Below are 19,361 nucleotides of genomic sequence, written 5' to 3'. Positions count from 1 at the left end.
GGGAAAGAGGAAGAAAAACACGCCATGTGTTCTCTGACAAAATGTACTTTTCAGGGAAGCATCTGGACATTCCTGTAGATGCCACGACACGGTGACACCATTTCACCTTATTTTCAAGCCCTATACAATTACATTTAGATGGGTCAAATTATAATATTTAGCAAAAACAAAATCATCACAACCTCTAACCCCCCCCCCTCAAACACACACACCATTTGCCCCAAGGACATGGAGCCAGGCAACCTTTATGTCGCCGGGGGAAACCAAAAAGACCATCACACTGACATATGCCCCTGCTTCTGCTCTCTGTGGTGTGGCCAAGCTGTTCACAGCCAACACTCTCAGATGGCGCGTGTGTGTGTGTGCGCGCGCAAAATGTGAGAGCATGTCCAATTGTGTGGGGGCATTTTGTACACGAGTCTCCATTTGTGCTCCCGGTGATTTAGTCTGCAATCCCAACGAGGTTGCATTAAATTCTAATCCAGCGTTAATGTGCTTTAAATAAAATTGCATGAGCAGTATATTCATTAATTTATGTTCCTAATAAGTACTGGGGAGGGATTGGAGGAGACAGTGATGGGATGGAATGGATCAATTGGGAGCAAAGAAGGGCCAAGTTTAAAAAACACAGTGTAATCAGGACACGAGGGAGCGTATAGCTTCATCCTGGGGAAGTCTCCCGAGTGCGAGAGAGAAAGTGAACGAGGGAACCAATCGGGACTGCATCAGAATTACTGGTGTGTGTTTCTGTGTGTGTGTTTCTGTGTGTGTGTGGAGATACTCTGTGAGGCATCCCTCTAGCTGGGTAATTAGACGGGCAGATTTCCCAGTGAGACTAATCATGGTAGTAATCTCTTTAAAGGAAGGGTAATCTAGTCAAGTCAACCTTATTTACTCATTGTGGGAAGCACAAAGAAACACACGCACACACACAGCTATACATTAAAAACAACAACGCTTAAACAACTTGTGTGTTTTTATTTACCTGTGTGCAGAGACAGATGTCTGGAGAGAGTCTGCTGTCTACCGAACACTTTGCCACAGACAGGACAGGGGAAGAGCTGCTCGTTTAGTCTCCACGGGGCGATCCCGTTCCCCAGCTCCCCGTCGTCCTTCTCCGAGTCTGGGACACAAACGCACAGATCCAAACTCATCATTCCCTGCCGACACAAAAGCCTCTGCAGGAACACCACATGCTGTTAGCTCGTGCTATTACGTTTTATTATGTACCGATGCTGAAAGTACCAACTACCGTGTGCCACAGATCAAGGTGGTATGGTTTGAATTAGTGGGGTAAATCTTAATTTGACCCAACTTTTTTTCATTTTGCCTTTAGTCCAATAGGAAGACGGCGGGAGACGGGCGGATGCAGCAATGGTCCGAAACAAACCGGAGAAAGTTGTAGCAACAGTTAAATGTATGGTGCAGTAGGTATAATAACCACTAGGACTCCCCATTTACATCAATTTTTAATGAGATTTAACACCAGTTAAACTGCTAAAACGATACCGTCTTGTTTAGTCCATTCAATATTTGTATTTAGGAATACTTGACATTCTGGTAAATGTGCTTGGCTTTCTTACGGAGAATAGAAAAAAATACTGGCTGATAGTTCACTAGCTTCTTATATGTTATATACTATCTTGTTTTTAAATATGTAAGCCTACTAATTCTGTTTTTGCCTTTCATCTGAACTGTGCCTTTGCTGTTGCAACGCTGTAAAGCTCCCAACTGTGGGACTAAATAAAGGATATCTGATTATAAGCTCTTTCGTGTCTGTCAACTAATTATGAAGCTACAAGCTAGCTAATCACAAACACAGACTACAATGCTTTTTACACAGCTATAACCTCCTCATATAGGATCCTGGTTCATCCTCTTATGGAGGTTGTTGGGCTTTCTCTGCCTCTGGACGGTGAAGGGGGAATGGCAACAGGACACACAGAAAAGACAACAATAGAAGATTTAGATTACCGTACTTTTCGGACTATAAGCCGCGACTTTTTTCCCCATTTTTTTTGTACAGCTAACGGCCACTAGGGACCCTCCTAAATCTATGGATTTTACAGGTACAATTAACCACCTTTAACTCTATGGGCTCTATGACCGGTCCGCGCCCGCCACCTTTAAGCGGCGGGCTCCAGCAGGAAAAGCTGGAGGCCGGAAAAGAGTGAGACAGGTAGCGCGCCAAAGTAAAAGTGGAACCGAGAGACAGAACGAGAGCAAGACAGACGGACAATTTAGCTTCTGCGGCTTATATGCAGGTGCGCTTATAGTCCGAAAGTACGGTATTTATATAGACGAAAAAAGAGAAAAAATGAAGAGAATCAGACGGACACATCTTGTTCAATTATTGAATAGCCCAAATCTACACATTAAAATGGTGTAATCTATCAGGGAAAGTCTCATTGCCTTGCCTCTCAGTGAAACAGAACTACTGATACACTCTGTGTTAATTTGCTAACCCACAAGACTTCAACCTGTCTGCTACCATTTGACAGATGCTCCTTGTGTAGCCTGCGGGTGGGATGAAGTGCAAATGCATTCTTAATGTCAACAGCCAGCACCAGTCCTCTGCTCTACAGCCTGCAGCACACAAACTTCACTGTAGCGCTCCTCACTGTACGTCACCCCCCCCCCCCACCCCTACACTCCGTAATCAAAGAAATAAAAAGAGTGAGAGAAACTATTTTCAGCTGCTTGAATCTGAAGAATTTAAGTTTCTGTTTGAATGTAACCTCACCATAGGACTGAGGGTAATGCCAGAGGATAAAGACATGTACTTTTTAAATAAGGCTATACAACTGTTTGCAAATTGAAATGGGGTTCTTACTTTTGTCTAGTATATGAATTGTTCAGAGAGCATGAAACACGGACTGACATTGACACTGACATTCAATGAATCTGAAAAATAGTTTAAAATTTTTTGTAAGGTTCATAAAGGGTGGAAAAAAGTTCCTTCTCACTAAAAGTTTTGATTCTTTGCAGATGGAAATCATTTCAAAGGATGATACAAAAGAGAAAAGGAATCTTTATGCCACATTAAACACTGTTTATAATAAAACAGCAAGTTTTGGTAGGGTCGTAAACTCACTTTTCAACATTACATTTGTCTTTTTATACAAAACACATTGATGAAAGAATCCTTTCTGGAATGTTCAGGTATTATGTCACACCATGCCAAACAGTGGTGTGACATTTGACTGATTCACAAACCCAGGAGAGTTTTTTCTTTACTTGAGTCACATATTTATGCCCCGGCCACACGAGGACGAAAACGGTCGTTTCCGTTACTGTTTAGTGTCATATATAGACCGTTCGGCCACACGAGGACGACCGAATACGGCACTAAACGACTGCGGAAACGATAACGGGTCCCAAGGTGGATAGAACGGCATACGCAACGCTCTGGGGGGTCCAACGGCTCCGTGTGTGTGCGCCCTATACGATCATTTTCTGATAATGATGAGGCAATAGCCCCGCCTCTCCCCACCTCTGCTGCTCACCCCCGCGTCAAAGTAAACTGCACACTGAATTCAGATTATTTATCTTTCTCTCGATATGGACCTAAACGCGAGTGAAGTCTAATCTGACAGGACCGAGACACCTCTCAAACTACCTACATTAGTTATAAATATGTTTATTTTTACTGTCGGCCGGGTCACTCATCACTGGATCAGCTGCTGCATGAGACAGACACTGACCTGTCCGAAGAGAGGGAGGAAAAAGAGAGGCTCCGTGTAGGCCTATTTTATTATTATATAGATTCGTTATTCATTTGTTTTAAAGCTCAATAAATAACAAAGAAGACCTTTGACCGGGACTTTTATAATTTTGTCTGAAGATTTAAACTTTAATACACGTTGACTGGCGAAAAACTGCCCGGTTCCCTCGGCCCCCACCGCGGAGAATAAACAGAAGGGCAACTATGACAACCATGCTTCTTCTCTGCTTTTGTGGAGGAAGTTACAGCCCCACGTAGAGGCTCCTGCATATGTACTGCAGCTTCTCCAGCGGTTGGAGCCAGTGTTGTAGTCAAGTCACCAATTCACGAGTCCAAGTCACCCTCGAGTCACCACTCTTCGAGTCCGAGTCCAAGTCCGAGTCACCAAGGGAGAGTCGTAGTCGAGTCCGAGTCCAAGTCCGAGTCACCCAAGGAGTGTCCAAGTCGAGTCCGAGTCCGAGTCATCATTACCTGTGTTCGAGTCCGAGTCCAATTCCGAGTCACTTAAGAGCACGCTTAAGAAGAGTCCAAGTCAAGTCCGAGTCACAAGTCTTCATGTATTAATCTTCGTGGATATATGTTTTGAAATGTAGCTGCTCCTCTACATTGCTGTTATCCTGTCTATTGAACTGCTGTGAAGCGAGTTTGGCTACAATTCTTGTAATAGGTGCTATACAAATATAAAGCTTATTTCTAATATTAATATTATTATTATATATAAATAAACTATATTTAAAATGAGTTACCTTTTAGAGAAGTGATTATATTTGTATGCCAATATTTTCCTATGGTAAAGTTTTCGTTTTGCACTTTTATTTTGAGAGTAATAAGATCGGGACTCTTATTTTGAAGGAACTTTTACGGGTTAAATCAGTTTACCGATAAAGATTTATCCCCAGAAAGCACATGGCTACTTAGCATGCAAAATGACGTCATTCTGCATGTTAAGTATGTGCTTTCGTTATCGGCTGAATCTTTATTTATTGATTAGATCACGTTACTCTGATGATAGTGTTCAAGACAGCCTATATGTCTGAACTCGATCCTTAGAGTAATGTGTTACGGAGCCTTCTCTTCTATATTGTTTCCACATAACGAGCATTTTGCTCTTTTCCAATGTGGAAGCAGAATGTGTGAAAGCATACAGCATGATGCGGGTGTGTCTGTAGACATCTCTAGACTGGAACAGCGGGGCCCAGTACGTGAACTCGCCATACAGGATAGAGGACATCAGACTCCAGAGAAAATGTGCTCGAGTCCGAGTCCAAGTCGGAGCGTCAATGTACGAGTCGAGTCCGAGTCATCGTGGGGGGGGAATTCACGAGTCCGAGTCCAAGTCATCCTGTGCGAGAATTCACGAGTCCAAGTCCGAGTCGCGTCAATCAGTGTGCGAGTCCGAGTCGAGTCACGAGTCCCGAAAATCGGCACTCAAGTCCGACTCGAGTCCGAGTCCAGGACTCGAGTACTCCATCTCTGGTTGGAGCTAAACGGAGCGGTCTCGTGTGGACAGAAACTTTCCGGTGAATATTGCGTGTGGACGGAAGCTTTTTTGCGATTGCGTTAATCCTATGCGTTTAGCCGTTTTCGTCCTCGTGTGGCGGGGGCATTAATCCTCACTTTGCCCGTCTACTGTACATGCATCTACTGCATTTGAGTTGTGTGCCTTTGTTTGTTGCTTTTATTTTTGTGACGCAAAATAAATAGTACTTATTTGCCCGAGAGTAGTTAGTATTCATATGCAAACTATTTGGTATGTACACAGGCAGTTCAATGGCAAAGAGGGACACACAATAAAGGCTACTTATAGGCATTTTCTTCCTAATTTTATTATATTATTATTTGGGTTTTATATTCCTCAACCCTGTCAAGATATCTTCTTATAGTGCGTGTAGCTGAAGCTTAGCACATAAAGCATGAACTTGTCCTGACTCAGAGAGAGACTCAGGGACGGCCTGGTCGCACGAGGTGAGGAGAAGCCGGGCGGCAAAGACCACGACCCCGCAAACACACTGATGATTAAACCAGTGAGGGTGTGGCGTGAGCCTGAAGGTGGTTAATGGCTTTATTAGTGCTATTACAGCTGGAGCGAGACAGAGGGATATAAAGAATACATTTAAGGATTGTGCTAAAGGCCTCCACACTGCCTGCTTTTAAATCGCTTCTTAAAACCCACCTCTTCTCCTTAGCGTTTTAACATTTGGCGTTTCAACATCTTTTAGAGTGTTGCTTTTTTGCATTTAAATTGTTTTTTGTTTTTACTTGTACTTGTTTTATGGTGTGTGAGCTGAGCTGTGTTTTATCTATTTGCCTGTACAGCACTTTGGTCTGGAGGTTTAAAGTGCTTTATAAATAAAGTTGTATTGTATTGTATTGTAAACCTCAGATTAAAGCAAAATTACTCACTTGTTCATGCGTAAAAAAGGAAAATATGCACAATTGTACTTCTACATACATTTATATCATATGATGTATACTAAACAAGTACACGTAGACTTTTTTCCCTTATTTGAAATTGTCAAAGACTCAAACTATGTTATTATTTGCTTGTTTTTTCAAATACAAAATACAATTTACAACACAGCAACCTATTGTAACTTCCAATTCATCAAACCATTATTATTGTGTACTAATAATAATCAATATCATGTCCTTTAATAAACTTAGCTAAACCTTTGACTATATTTATGCTGGTTTGTAAGGGACAACAAACAGGAATGGTTACTAGGTTTACCAACCACTGAACAGAACATCTGGGTAATAAAAGTCTGCCTTCCTACAACTGCAACTAGAAATACTTTTGGAGAAAGAGAAGATTAAAAAAAAAAGGGGGGAAAAAGAAAACACTAAAAGAAAATGTACAGGCATAGAGAGAGACATGAAGCAGAGAGAAGAGTACACTAGTACTACAGTAGAAGAGTGAGCAGCAGAGGCTGAAGCTTAAACACACAAGGGAAAGGGGAGGTGGGCTGGGCGAATTAACTTTCAGGACACTCTTGACACCCAGAAGCCAATCAGATTTTCATTAACTGGCAGAGGGACAGGCAAAGCTGGCACAAGCTAATTAACCTCTGGATCTCTCACTGCCAAAGGAACATGGAGGGAAGTTATGGGATGCCAGGGAAGAGGGGAGGAGAGGGAGAGGGGGGATGCCCCGGGCAGAGGCCTCCGGGCTGGGGAAATGTGTGAGGGCAGAGAAGAGGACGGAGCTCGAAATATGAAACGGGAGAGGGGGGTGGGATCATGTAGAGTGTGAGGTGGTTAATTGAGATGTGTCCTCGTGGCTGTACACTCAGATTTAGAGATGTCTTCATTGGTGTTTGAGTAAGGCTACAAAGCTTCTGGGAAAGAGAGAGTGTGTGTGTGTGTGTGTGTGTGTGTGTGTGTGTGTGTGTGTGTTGTGTGTGTGGTGTGTGTGTGTGTGTGTGGTGTGTGTGTGGGTGTGTGTGTGTGTGTGTGTGTGTGTGTGAGTGTTAACTGTATATGCATGCATGTATGAAACTGTATAATGAGCATCTCTGCATAATCAGTTATTTCTTCAAGCTACAGTGAGAATAACTGGAAGACTTTGATGCTCGTCTTTGAAGATACTGGACTATGAAGGATGCAGGTAATGCGTGTTGGCAGTTAACGTCTGTTTGGGCCAGCTGAAGATACATTTGTTCTGTCTTATTATTATTTCTTCGGAGGAGATAGTCTATGTGTAAAACAACAAATGGACATATTGAAACTGCAGCGGCAACTAACATTTAATTTCAAATGGATCAATCCTTTTATTATTTTCTTGATCAATTGATGATCTTGATAGTCTTTGAAATGTTAAAAAAATATTTCACACAAAAACTAAGAAGCTTATAAACATCAGGTTTAAAACTAAAAGAGCTTTGAAACACAATGAAAGATGTTTGGAGTTTTATTTGAGTTATTCATTGAGATGCTGATTTGAAACCGTTGTTGCATACAGTTACGGCATTTCCTGTTTCTGCCGGAGAGAGCTGAGGCCGTCCCAAAGCTTGCCGCTGTATTTATACCCTTAACCCTTAATGGAGGGAACTTCATTCAGCTGCGAGTGTGGCTGCAGACGGAGTTCACTCCGTCACGGAGGGGTAGGGTCGAGGGGGTGGTTTGGGCCTTAATGTCCACGGCTTGAAAAATGACCAAAACGTGAATAATCTGATCATCACGATTGTTTCCGACTAATTGAATGGTCCCACCGGAACCCGGTTTACATATTTAAAAAGAGTAACAAGGACTTGGTATGAAAATAAAATAATCATGGTTTATAAAAGTGATAGGATTCATGTAATTCGTGCTAGAATAGAAATTGAAGTTCTTTGATATCATTTTATCAAAGGCATAATGCTGTCTGCATGTGTTTCCCTCACAGTCCTTTCATTGATTTGGATGTTTAAGAAGTAAAATATATTGACCATCCGTGTTCTATGACCCTGCAAGAAACTGCTAGAAATGTCCGTTCCTCTACCACTACTACTACTACTACTACTACTACTACTACAGTATGTCCCTGTGTGTATGCATTAATGTGTGTCTGTGTGTGTGTTTCCCATGTGTCTTACCGTGGAACAGTGCCCTGGTAGAGGAGCTTGCTTCTGCGGGGGAAGAGCTCTTCGAGCGAGAGTTAAAGGGTGATTGTCTGAAGCACTCATCCAGAAACGGACTGAAACACGATACATAATATTAAAAGTTACTCAGCTCCTAAATGTAACACCTACTGTATTCAAATGGTTTGGAGAAAATGCATTATGAAGCAAAAGCACCGGGTATTATTGACTCACCTGTGTATTCCCACCATGTTGTTGTCTTTGTGGTTGTTGGCTTTGCTGACTTTTTCTGAAATAAGAAAATAAAACACAATGCCGTTAACATATTTAAAATGTTTTTATAATCTGTGCAATAACATCCCCATGGACGATCTGCAGAGACACAGGGGTTCAAATGTACTTCCAATGCATAACAAATGCGTGGGACAAATAATGTGGATTGTATTTAATAAAGTACAAGAACACATCAAGAACATTTAAGAACACAGAAGCAGATAACACATTGTTTTAATTAAACATAAATTAACTAAATTATTAAACTCGGCACACTCGATTTATACGCCACTATAATTTATTTAGTCTCTTAGAAATGGTTACAACATGTCCCAAAGCCTCGCTGCACATTGGCCACTATATGATCCTGATTCTTTCAAGTTTAACTCTGCTGGTAGAGCGCAGGTTGCCCATGGCAGCGGGGGGCACTGGCCATCTGGAGAAGTGGGAGTCTCTCTGGTGGGCCCGCCGACCTGTGGGCCGAAAGTTAGCCCAACAACACCAATATGAAAAGATTCTTTAAAAACTAAAACATGCATAGATGGTCAGATGAGAGGAACCAGATGGCCCGTGTGTGTGTTTGTGTACGGTAACACTCTTGTATGTAAATGGAGAAACAAAACATTACAAACACTTCTCAACGTAGAGTTGAATCATTGCTGCCAACATAATTTCAAGGAAAAGTATAGATGAGATAAGTTTAATACAGTTTTTTTACTTTGAATTGCAATGTATAGATCCACATAATAGACGAGGACTCCTTTGACAATAATATTCAGTCTTCAGAAATGGCTGTTGAAAGCTATTCATCAGTGAAATCCTTTTTTAAGAACTTTTTCTCTTTCAGTTCTTCTCTACATCCTATCGTAAAATATGTAGATATTTCTGATAGAACAACGCGTTGCTAAGAATAATTAAAGAAAAGTTTAAACGATGTGATCGATCAACCAATCACGTCCTGCGCATTATGACACCTAAAGACGCTTAATAATGCTAGTACTATATTCACCAGGAAGTAACATTTTCACCCCGGCCATTTTGGTTTCATGTGAGGCGGTTAGCCACCTCGACTATGAAAGAGTGCAGGAAATACTGAATTAAACATCGCTACAAAAACAATAACATAAAGTGAAAAAAGTGTCAATGACTGTTTTTTCAAAAAGACCGAGATGCCTTCCACAAAGTTTACAGTCTTCATACCTCAGATCCCAACTCTTTAATCACACATGAAGTTGATTCTGTTCAAGTGCAAGGCAGGTACAGTTTCTGCTACACCTCTACAGAAATACACAACTGAACAAATAAAACGGAAGCTATCGGCGTCTTCCAGAGAGAATCACTGTACTGTAGATACAACACAGTAGAAGCTTATATTACGAACGACGAAGTAGCCATTTCCTCGCTGTTAAGAGTTATTGAGCATTACATAAAGAGAATTCAAAGAGGTTTATGAGTGGTATGTAAAGTGAGAATTGCTACAGTTATAATCTACTAATGCTAGTATCGGTTTTCAGTCGTAAAAAGCCCTATACATTGTGTATGAAAATGGGAGTGAGTTTCAAGGCGACGCACTGAAGGGAATTTCAAAGCTGCAACCATCTCAGTGTTCAGAGCGACCTTGCTACTGATGCGTCTCTGTGGTCCTCCTGCTCTGGGTAATTCGTATTGATTGCTCATTGTGTGACAGTGGCCCACTCTGTTCCCGTCCCCCTCACATTCAGACCCGGCTCTAAAAGGTGGTGGGGGGGGGGGGGGGGGGCTCTCTGTTGCCAGGCTAGCAATGCCCTGGCCTCCCTGGGTGGCATACTCTGTACCCCTGCTGCCCTCTCTACCCTCTGCACCCCCCCCTCCCCCTGTAAACACCCCACTCCGTCACACCACTCGCCAAGGACAGAAGTCTCTTTCCACGTTGCCATGGAGATGCCGCACGGGAGAAATGTAAAGGGAGGGAGGAGGGAGAGGAGGGGAAGTGCAGGGGGAGAGCGTGTGCAGCCAAGTGTGCTTGAGCCGGCATGTCTGAAAACGAGTCAAGGGAGAGAGCGAGAGAGAGAGAGAAAAAGAGAATGAGAGAAAGGAGGAGAGGGAGGGAGGAGGGGGCATTTGTGCAGACACCACTCCCCATGGGGCCGTGTGTGAGCCTGTAAAGGTGTGCATGCAAGACTGTGTGGGAAAGAAAGACTGCCAATGTGTGAATTTGTGAATATGTGTGAGAGCAAGAGGAGGGAAACGATTTTACACAAGCCCCTTCCTCTATCCAGCTTCTGATTGCTTCGCCTTATAGAGCTGGGGGTCACAGCCCAGGACTACAAGCCTGACCCCCCCCACACATATGCAGCTTTTCCCTGGGGGGAGACAATGGTTCCACCTCAAAGCTCTGTCTTAATCTAGCAATACAAACAGCTGTCTGCCGCTTCAATGTCACTTTCATGGCCGCACAGGTAAAAAGCAGGATGTCATTACATGTCGTATATAACCTCGACTTTACAACAGAGCCATGTGGGTTTTATGGTCCAGTATCAGAAACTGCCCAAGGTTTACACTGCCGCGCTGCAAGGGGAAAAGGAAACATGTTGCCGTGTGCATGTGTTGTTGCTCGGAGAACACTGTGTGCCTGGATTCGCACATGTCTGGAAGGAACATACCTGACAGTTTGAACAGAAGTTCAGAGGCCATTTTGACCGATATGTCCTGGGAGAAGAGGTCTTTCTGGGGGCGGGCCAGCGTCTCCGGGAGGTTACTCAATGGCTCCGTCTTCTCACTCGCCCCTAAAGTGCTGAAGGCCAGCCGGTGTGAGGCCGGGGGGCTGCGGTCTGCAGGGGGCGGGTCCACCTCCATGGGCTCTGCCTTCACTTTCACCCTCTGGTACTGGTCTTTGCTGTTCTCTGCAGCAGAAGATTGAACAAGAAAGAGGACATTCTGGTTAAACGTCTGCAAAGATTAAACTGTTAAGAGATTATCTAAGTACGAAGATTTTGTTTTTTTCACAGTAAAAGAGGTTATTGTTTCCGTTCAAGCATTACAAACTGACTAACCAGAAAAGAAAACCTATGCATGTGATTGTTTTCTCTTCTTGTGGATTGCAATCACGTTCATCTAATTAAGGTAAAAGGACTTTTACTTAAGGAAATAGATTGAGCACGTCTTCTACAACTAATGATTGCTCATTGTCTACTAATGCTACTAATACAGTTAGCCTGGACTGTATTTTTATGCCTCTCTTTTATTGGAGCGGACTTTATGCATACTACACGTCTTCCACTAAAACCATGAAGAAGAATAGTCACACAGGTGATTACACTGTAGCTGGATATCCAACAAAGATATCATTTAATGTGTTTTGTCAGAAGTCAAGTTCATTGTGTTCATACAGCCAACATTCACAAATCACACATCTGCATCAAAAGTCTCTAAACTCAGCAAGACGTATCCTGTAAGACCCGCTCAATCTTTAGAGACTTGTCATAAAAGAAAATTCAGAACAAACGCGTAACCCTCAAAAAAGGTCAAATAATTTAAGTAAAGCTGAGATAAGATTGAAAAAGATTAAGTGTTTTGATTTGATTGAATTGCTATTAGCAAATCGACAGAATAGACTTGTCCTCAGTGTACAATAATATTCATAGTCTCTGGACAGAAAATCTCTGTTGAAAGCATTTGCAGTGAAACATGTTCCAATACTTCTTCATGGTACTACTGAGGAGGAATAAAGTCAAACATGTGTACAACTGGTGATTATTAAACGCAACTCTCTGACGTGCGATGCAGAGATGTCCCCTCATCAACACCTGATTGTTACTATCTGTGCTGTGTCGCAACTGTTCCTAAACACTGAAAAGGTTTTATTTGTCCCAACATAGCAGCATGCTGTTCCGAATAACAACAGAAACGTGAAAACAAAATGAAGGAAACAAACAGCTGCTGAATCAGACATGTTAGGATGCTCAATAAGCCTAATAATATATATTTCAGAAATGGTAGTAATGTTGTCTTGCCATTATTTCAGACGAGGGGTTGAGCCCCAGATCACTATGAACTACCGTACTTTTCAGACTATAAAGCGCACCTGCATATAAGCCGCAGCAGCTAAATTGTCCGTCTGTCTTGCTCTCGTTCTGTCGCTCGGTTCCAATTTTACTTTGGCGCGCTACCTGTCTCCGGCCTCCAGCTTTTTCTGCTGGAGCTTAAAGGTGGCGGGCGCGGACCGGTCATAGAGCCCATAGTGTTAAAGGTGGTTAATTTTACCTGTAAAATCCATAGATTTAGGAGGTTCCCTAGTGGCCGTTAGCTGTACAAAAAAAATGGGGGGAAAAGTCGCGGTTTATAGTCCGAAAAGTACGGTAATCTCCACAAAATATGACTTTCGCACATATGTACAGGTAAATTACACATCCAGCAAACATGTTCAAAGGTGTTGGAATTAGAGCTTGAACAGTGAAGCCAAAACATTGCCTTTTAATCTGAGCTGAGCCAGTTAGCATCTTGCCGTTTAATTATTAGGGCATGAGGGCACCGCGAGGTCAGACTGTCGCTTGGGGAGGGCTTCTGCCGCTCATGTAGGTTCACTGAAGCAAACAAGGAAGACACTTTAAATGTTAAATCATAGCTTATTATTCTGTGTTGATGATAACTCGAGGTGTTGGTTGACAGAGTCTCTCCTGCTAGTCGTTTTTCAGCACATGAATGGTGGAACAAAATGGCCTGGTGGAACAAAAACAAGCTGTTGACTCCCTTTTCAAACAAGTTCAAGAGGTGAGGCCAAGAGAGCACGCTAGAAATAGTGGGGATGGCATCCGTGAGGAATGTCCCGAGTCGATCTGCAGAATCAAACCCTGGCACTCTTCCCTCTACGCATATTACACAAAACACTATAGGCCACCATTATAGAAATATTAGAAACTATAAAAAGGAAACTGATGCAGGCTTTATTTTCTTAAATGGAGAGCTATTACATTGTCAGAAATTGCTTCTCTAAAGTCCTCGGTGGCTTAATATACTTAAATGCGGTCCTACTTTAGGCTATAGTAAGTAGTACATGTAGTGCAGCAGTGTGATTTGGAATAAATAAATGCTTGGTATGGAGGTCGCTACATCCGTTAGCATGTGAACATCCACGGTATCTGATCTCTGGCTGCAGGGATGGCAGGAGGCAGTGTGTCGGTGCGGCAACAAGCAGGAGCAAGACAAAGCAGCGGGGCTGATACTCAGCACGATTATGGGATATATGAATTTGGCAGGGCATCGGGAGCAGTGGGAGGGGCACGGGGGAGGTTAGAGGAGCGGGATAAAGAGTAGGGAGGGAGAGAGATACGAGACAGTAACCCTGCCGGCCCTCCCCTCACATTCTCCACTCTTCTGTGTGAGAAACTAAGAGCGGACCTGCAGTACAGTGTGTGTCCAGTGTCCACGTCTGAACATGCAACAATCAGTATGTATGCTTCTGGGTTTATGCGGGCGAGTTAAAGTGTGAACTCCCCTTTGCCGCCTCCCTGAGGTGTCCAGGTGTAGCCAGCGTGAGGGGGGGCACTGACAACCATCAGCCTCACTAATCCTTTAATCAGGTGGCCAGAGTTGGCCAAGAGTAACCTAGGAGAGGCTGATGGAGGGGCAGAGGAGGAGAGAGGGGGGGGGTGGAGGGGTGATAGTGTTGTGGGGGGGGGGGGGGGGGGCACAGCTCTGTGAGGGTCAATAAAGGGACATGCTTGCTTCCTATCATTGGATCACCACGGAGGCTGAGTGGACTGCAGCGCTGCAAAAACACCCACAGTGTCACACAAAAATTCATCCCGAGTACCAACGCACACCAAAACGTACTTGAGCTCTCAGCGTGGGGACAAACATGCGTACAACCCGAAGAGCCATCACCGAGAGGTCACGTGACACAGCGAGAAAAAGATTTGGCCGTAAACACGCTGAAAGAATCACATGAAAACAGAGCAGATCAGAAGTGTACCTGTCACACAATGAAAACGTGATAATAGCTATGGCTTTTTGGTCGGGTCAGGACCTAATGTTCCGAAGCCATAAAAACAGCCCTCCGTCTGTCCGAATACAGCGTGTGTGTGTGTGTGTGTGTGTGTGTGTGTGTGTGTGTGTGTGTGTGTGTGTGTGTGTGTGTGTGTGTGTGTGTGTGTGTGTGTGTGTCTGTACTGTAAGTGAGAGTGAGACTATTTGTGTGTTTGTGCCCTTTGTGTCTATGAGTGCATGTGTCATCCCCTCTGGTGCTGAAGCCTTTTTTGTGATACACCAGCTGCCATTGGGCTACAGAAACAGGTCTTGAGGAATATGTGTGTGTGTGTGTGTGTGTGTATTCAGTGTTGCTCCAATTCCTCTGAATATTACTTAAAATATATCAGTAAAAATACCATTACTAAATATATTTTAAGAACTATTTAAGTGGGGTTAAACCGGGGGCTTTTATTACATTTGTGTGATAGTACCATCACGGATAATGAACACGACTATAATTAGATTTATATCGTGACACATCACATCACATGGTGTGATAACAACTTGAGAAACCAGGCAAACTGACGCAATAAGTAATATTTTATTGCAAATCATAATCATGTTCCTGTTCACAGTTTGTCACGGATATTAGTCTTGCCACAAAATGCAACTCGACGAGCAGGCGTCACAAGTACACATAAAAACATCTCTGTTCTTCTGGCTGTTTGTGTGGTAAATAAGCGACGAACTCGTTTTATTTGGGTTTTACGGTCAGTGCTTAAGATGTATGTCTATGCTTAAACAAATGCCCATGGTTCCTCTTCCTGCAGCACTCCATATGTTTCAGAAACTATTGACAATCTGTTAAATTGCAAGTCTGTCTAAATGTGGTGGTTAAAACGTGTCCAAATGTGACTCTTTAAGTAAAAGGCTGCCAACAAAGCTACTTTCAGCTCCATTTGGTTTGTAGTGGGCACCATGTTGCAAATTAACAATGTGTGTGAATGCCAAGTTACTCTCAATGCACTATACATCCCCCGTTCCCTCTGATGCAGCACTACTCAAGATTTGAGTCAGAATGAAAGTGACTGGGGTTTATGCGATGTTCTGTTTTTAGTGATCCAACTTTGACCTCAGATGTCTACTTGAATCTGTGTGGCCGTGACAACCTCTTTCGCTGAGAATATACGGTAGGGAGGTAGACCCAGGACAGATTTGTAACTACACTTAAACAAAAAAGTCACACACCATTAGAGACTTAATGCATGCGAGTCGATTTACTGCACCACTTTGATGCATCGATGGCACAGTAACAAAAACGTGGACAGACAGCCGGACGAAGTAAAGCAAAAAAGTCATACTGTGTCAAAATAAGAAGACCCGAGGGTAAGAGAGGAAGGAAGAAAGTGGGATGGGGAAGAAGAGATGGGGGAGGACAGAAGGATGAGGAACGGCTCGAGCCTAAATGACAAGCTCTCCACCTCTCTCCCCCTTCGCGTTATCCTACTATACCCTTCTCGCTGCTCTGTTATTCCACATCTCTCCATCCCTGCCCCCATCCCTCTCTCTCTCTCCCTCTCCCAATCTCTATTCTCCTGCTCTCGAGCCGACCTGCTCAGACAGGGTTCAAGAGTTCATGCGCTTCAAAGGCTGCAGTGTGGAGACTGCATGTCATGTGGGAGCCACAGCAGCCTTGCCTGCAGACTTCACAGACAGCTGCTGCTACAATTGATCCTCGACCAGCTAGCTCTCAGTAGTCTCAGCCCTCCAATTGTTGAAAACTGCAGATACATCCGACTCTGGATCCGCGCGCTTGATACACAGCCCATAAGGAACCCGATATGGCCCTTATAAAAGTCGTCTTTAAACAAAAAGAAATGCGACACAAGCAGAGCAGATCCAAGGCTCGGCGAGCTTCATTAGGGTCAAGACAAAAGAAGACCGCCTGTAACTCAATCACTTCCACATATACAACCACCTACCCAGGAACAGACGCATACAGCGAGGGGCAAAAGGACTCAACTGGGCGCTTCTGTAAATAGAAATATAGGCAGTGATAGAGAGCGGGTGAGACAGGGAAAAACATGTGAAGGTAGGGAGGGTGGGAGTAGGAGAGGTCAGCGAGCGGCCACACTGAGGGGGCATGATGAGGACACCGTCAGAGCACAGCTTAACATAAAGTAATACTGTACACAGTAATCCCAGTGTTGTGGTTTAGAATGGTGAACTGCTTACACTGTCTGCTGTGATAAGCCATATTGAGTCAACGGTGAATCCTTTCATGTGAGGGTTGAGATAAATAAACACAATCACATTAAAACCGTTACAAAAAGAAGGCCTAGATATTTAATGGATATCATGTTTGGATTTAATATATAACAAATGCTATTATCAGTGCCCCCTCTTTTTAGTTTTGGGTGCATTCCTTCAAAATTGCTTGGTGGCGTTTTCTCCTGAAAGCAAAAGGAAACTAAGACCGTTGATATAAATAAAACTATTTCTGTCATTTGTATTTCATTGAAGATTAAATCATTCTCTTTGTCACATAACAGTTGCTTGACAGTGTGAGCAGTGCTCCGACATGGAGAACATTGGCTATTTGTATTTTTTATTGAATAGCTGTAAAAAGGATCATGTTTTCTTTTCAGTGCACCATCATTGAGTTAAGATAAGATGGACTTTTATTAATCCCCCGTGGGGAAATTGTTTCTCTGCATTTGACCCATCCTAGTGTTAGGAGCAGTGTGCTGCCATTTTGAACGGCGCCCGGGGAGCAGTGTAGGGAACGGTGCCTTGCTCAGAGACACCTGGGTGGCACCCGGGACTTGAACTGGTGACCTTCCAGTTGCCAAGCCAAGTCCCTATCGACTTCGCCACCACCGCCCTTGATAATTAATTCAACCATCATCTTTTGCATTAGAATGATGTGGTTCACATTGCGTAATAAAGCTGACTAATGTAAATACACGCATTCTGAAAACAGAAGACACAAAGAAAATCCCACATTTGCAGCAATTTAAGCAACACTGACATTAAGTCGTCCTGCATCCGTCATCCTAAACTGCTTTTAGACCTTAGGAAAGCCTTCCACTTTGATTGACTAAATCCCTGCAGCTACCTGAAGGCAGCAGGAAATGTAAAATGTGTGTTTTTATCTGAAACAAGTGCTGCATCAAAGAGCAGAGACATAACACGGCCTGATCCACTGTGGTTACCTCGAGGAAACCATGCACAACAAAGCAGGGTGCAAAAAGTCTGCATACATAAGGCAGGCCCGTTACAACGTGGATGGGAGATGGTAAATCTTTTGCATGTTGAGACCAAAATAAAGATACAAAAATGGCAGAATTAAATCAGGGAATGTTTTGGCTAAATGTAACCGGGGCATGGCAAGAGGAGAACAAACCCCCCACAAAACTCTCGACGGAGAGTCGAGTATCTGTCAGATTATCAGCTGACAGTGAGGATATCCACACTGCAGGCTGACAACATGTGGTATGTCAGTCAGTTGTGGCTCCGACAGTAGAGGCAATGTGGAAATCTTTAGAGGGGAGGCCAGGTGGAGCTGGCATGCTTTGATTACAAACAGTGTTAATTATCACTCAATCAATCAGCGTTGGCCACCGCTGCACGAGCCGCCAATGCTTCTGCAAATCAACCCCCACTTTCCAGCATTCAGCTAATTGCTCTGACGCAGAGACAACATGAAAACAGTACAGTTTTCTTATAAAACCATTAGCTTCAACCATCACTGTGGACTAACCTGGGAATCAACACCTGTTCATATTACATCTACATTTGAATATAACCCAGATAAAGCGCTGATGCACAGTATATGTTCCTGGATGTCTAAGAAGGTTGTTTCTTTCTATAAAAAAAAAAATCAACAAAAAGAACGTCATAACCTAAAAATGTGCGGCTGCCAGTTTCTCTTTTAAGGCGTTCTGCTCCTTAGCGGTCACAATGGCTTGATGCAACTTTTATTAGGAATGTAACGAGCAGCGCTGAGGGCCTTTAAAATGTCCTCGGAGATGGAAGGCCTGTTCCTTAGGAATGAGGAATGAGTTAAGCAAGTACAAAGTGTGATTTCACACCTATAGCGAGGGTGGCTGCATGGTGAGTGGGTGGCACGGCTGTTACCCACACGATGCCAGTCTGCCAGGGCACCACCTAGGGCCCTGTACCCTCCCTTCCCCCTCCCCCTCCCTTCCTGTGCCGCCATGTTCCCCTTGCCCTGCAACACCAATGCCCATCTGCTTGGACACGTTAGCCTCTGGCGCCAGGGACTATTTAGCCCGGCGTAATTAGCCCCCAGACACCAGCAGCCTGGTTTTAAACAGATGTGGGGGAGGTAGCGCTTGCAAGGCGACTCAACGCGACCGAACAATGTTTGATAAGGAAGTAGGGGGAAAAAAGGAAGGAGACAAGAGAAGAAGAAGTGACCTAGTTAAAGGGATGATGCAACTCATGTTACAGCAAAATGGGCAGTAATGATGACAGCCCCACTTGCTCGGACTGCCCAATGCCGCGGTTGAGGAAGGACGAGCAGCAGAAATCTAATTAGGCTTTGTCCATTTGCTCTACGACAAGCAAGGATGAGGAAACGAGCGCTTTTTAACAGACAGAAAGCCATGTTCGGAACAAAGAAAATGCTTAGTCCTAACTCCCCAATGTGATTTCCCTATCAAGTATCCTCACTGGGTTATTGTGCTCTGCCGCTGACCTTTAACAGGGGACAGAGGGAGGTTACTGTGGAGACGCCCTTGAACCTCATGACCGTAATCACACGTGACCGTAACGGCATTGACCTTTCCCCGGCCGCCTCCTTCCCTCCCCGGCATCTTTTTCTCCTTCCCTTC

The 19,361-nt window shown here is 43.8% G+C and overlaps 1 protein-coding gene across 4 annotated transcripts in view; it reads right to left on the bottom strand.

Annotated features, from left to right (window-relative positions):
* The window catches only part of znf827 (zinc finger protein 827), a 67,341-nt gene that overhangs the window by 12,344 nt on the left and 35,636 nt on the right, over positions 1-19,361 (bottom strand). For all 4 annotated transcript variants that reach the window (XM_034086130.1, XM_071203479.1, XM_034086137.1 and 1 more), the window contains exons 6-9: positions 11,199-11,438; positions 8,518-8,572; positions 8,299-8,399; positions 986-1,123 (exon numbers count right to left, since the gene is read on the bottom strand). In XM_034086130.1, coding sequence (XP_033942021.1) covers positions 986-1,123; positions 8,299-8,399; positions 8,518-8,572; positions 11,199-11,438 — 534 coding nt within the window. The remainder of the gene's footprint in view (positions 1-985; positions 1,124-8,298; positions 8,400-8,517; positions 8,573-11,198; positions 11,439-19,361) is intronic.

Source organism: Pseudochaenichthys georgianus, chromosome 1, assembly GCF_902827115.2.
Source record: "Pseudochaenichthys georgianus chromosome 1, fPseGeo1.2, whole genome shotgun sequence".
In the NCBI taxonomy this organism is placed as follows: domain Eukaryota; kingdom Metazoa; phylum Chordata; class Actinopteri; order Perciformes; family Channichthyidae; genus Pseudochaenichthys; species Pseudochaenichthys georgianus.
This window is presented reverse-complemented; position numbering and strand designations above follow the sequence as displayed.